The following is a 2577-nucleotide window of genomic DNA, read 5'->3' on the forward strand; positions in this document are numbered from 1 at the left end:
TGGCGGGCCGGATCGGCAGCCCGCCCGCCCCGGCGCCTCCCTCCCGGCTCCGCTCATGGCCGGGTGGTCGCACGGTGCGCGTGCAAGTCAACTCGCCGGATGACGCGGAAAGCACGAGCGGCGCGGCCTGAGACGGAAGGCCAAGGGCCCACGTTCCGCCCCCCCCCCCTCATGCTGGATGTACATCTCCCTCCGTGTGCCGGCGAGACAGGGAACTTGAGGGCATGCCCGAGGCCCGGGTTCGCGCCTGTGTGCGCACATTGGCCGGGCCCGGGTGGCACCATGGTGTCGGGCCCTCGCCGCCGCCCCCCCCCCCCCCCGGCTCCGGCCCCGGGCCAGCTTGGTCGAGAGGACCGCGGGGACCACGGGCTCGAACGCCGGCATTGCCCACGAACCTGCTGGCATCGTACGCTGTGCGGGCGGGGCGCTCGAACAGGCGCGGAGGAGGCCGGCCGAGGGGTGCTCTGAAGTTCGAGCCTGCCGCGCCGGACAGACCAGAACACCCGGCCCCGGCGCCGGGGCCGGCCCCGGGGCCAAGTCCGTGCCGTGAGCAATTCCGTGCAAATGCTCCGGGCGCGGGGGGCATGCCCCTCTGGCCTGGGGGGGCCCAGCCGTTGGGCCGCCTCTTCTGGCAGAGAGCGCGAAGCCGGCACATTCGGGCGCGCCCCCCCCCCCCCCCCCCCGCACGCCCAGCCGGCCTCGCGGGGACGGGGCAATCCACCAGAGGGCGCAGTCTACACATCTCATCAGGCTGACGTCTACTAGAACTGCGGGCACGGCCGGGCGCGGGACCAGACACTCTCTCTCTCTCTCTCGCTCTCTTTGTGAGCTCAAGAAAGTCCCCCCCAGCCCCCACTGCCCTGCGGCCTGCTCGTCCAGCGTCCGGGCCTTCGCGCAGATGGGGGGGGGCTGCCCACGTTTTGATGATGTGTCAAGTCGTCGGGTGTGCGACTGATCTCCCCGGGCCGGCCGGCACAAGCGATGCTCCGCCGCGGAGAGAGGGCACCCAGAAGGGGGGCGTGCGTGCGAGGAGTGACACCGCACGCGGGCGGAATAAGACCCGGGGCGCGCGACGGGCGGGGGGGGGGGGGGAGGGGACACGGCGGAACTCCACGCCCCCCCCCCGCGCCCACGCACCAGGCCCGGCCGGCGGCCCGGAGGTCCCGCGCGGGCCCGCCGGGGAGGAGAGCACGACGAGGCGTTGTCCGGGGGTGCTGCCGCGCGGGCGTCCTGGGCCGCGCCGCGGCGCCCCCCCACCCCCCCCGACGCCGAAGGGCCGATTCACAACGGACCGGGCCGTGTCAGGGGTTGGGGTTGGCTATGCGGGCAGCAGCGGACAGGCCCGGCCCACCGGAGGGGGGGGGGGGACGCCCTAGAGCGCCGGAGAGGCTAATCCGGCGTACAGTCCCGGACCAGCGCCAGGGTAGCGGCGAGCCGGCGTCCGGGCGCCGGAGCCAAGGGCATGCTAGAGATGGTGGCCATGACACACGGATTTATATTATACCCCGGCGCCGGCCTCGGTCCCCCCCCCCCCCCCCCCCGGGCGCGGAGACAGGAACGCATCCCCAAAGGGGCGCCGGCCCGAGAGATGCCCCCCTCCTCCCACCTCGGAGGACTTGGAGGCGGCAATAGACGCTGCCCCACGGGCCCCGCGGCCTCCGCCGGAGCCGTCCATCCTGCACCCCTCCCCCCCCCCCCGGGGGGAGGAGGCGGAGACGGGGACACGGCCCGAAGTCCGGCCCGAGAGAACCCGAGGGCCAGGCCCCCTTGCAGCTGGGGAGCCTCCGAGCCGCGACTCTCCGCAGGGCCGACACGCGGCAGGCACAACGCAGTCGGGGTGGCGAGCGAATGTCGTCAACCGGATGCCCGTGAGGGACGCCCGCCCCGGCTGACACGTAGATCAGCTGAGTCCCATGGAGCTCAGGTCCCAATGCACGCGAAGCGCCTGCACGCGTCCCCCCCCCCCCTGTCCCGGCCGCAGGGGGCCCTTTCCTTTTTCTCCGGCCGCCATCCTCGTCCTCCGAGCCCGGCGAGCCCTTCTTCATCCGCCCCCTCCCCTTTCCCTCCCCGCACCCCCGCGCCCCCTCCGCCCCCTCCGCCCCCTCCGCCCCTCCCGGAACTTTTGCCCCTCTCTCCCCCTCCTTTTTGCCTCCCTCCCCGCCGCGCCGCCAGCCATGTCCGAGGGTGAGATCCACATCAAGGCCGAGCCGGAGCATGGCGACGTCGTGCTGGAGTCCTCGCCCGATGTCGCCAGCCCGGCTGCTGCCCCGGCAGCCGGCCCGACCCCGATCGAGTCGCCAACCGCCGTCAAGATGGACGTCGACCAGCCGAGCACCCCCTTCCAGGTGAACCCGGCACTGGAAACGCGCGTGGAGCTGGATGAGGATTTCATTGAGGACCCGGACGATCCGGTCGTTCAGACGGTCAATGTCTTCCTCGGGGGCCCGAAGCTCCGACAGCACATCCACGTCCTGCAGTTCCCGCTGAAGCACCACTCGCTGTCCTACTTCACGGAGGACATCACGCATGCCCGCTTCAAGCCGAAGGTGCGTGCTCCTGTTTCATTGGATTGGGGGG

The 2577-nt window shown here is 72.8% G+C and overlaps 1 protein-coding gene across 1 annotated transcript in view; it reads left to right on the top strand.

The window, feature by feature from the left end:
* The first annotated feature begins 2084 nt into the window (after positions 1-2084).
* The window catches only part of H696_04750 (hypothetical protein), a 2767-nt gene continuing 2274 nt past the window's right edge, over positions 2085-2577 (top strand). Inside the window, exon 1 of the mRNA XM_009498613.1 lies at positions 2085-2546. Within this exon, the coding sequence (XP_009496888.1) occupies positions 2175-2546 (372 nt within the window). The 5' untranslated portion in view covers positions 2085-2174. The remainder of the gene's footprint in view (positions 2547-2577) is intronic.

Source organism: Fonticula alba, assembly GCF_000388065.1.
Source record: "Fonticula alba strain ATCC 38817 unplaced genomic scaffold supercont2.8, whole genome shotgun sequence".
Lineage (NCBI taxonomy): Eukaryota > Rotosphaerida > Fonticulaceae > Fonticula > Fonticula alba.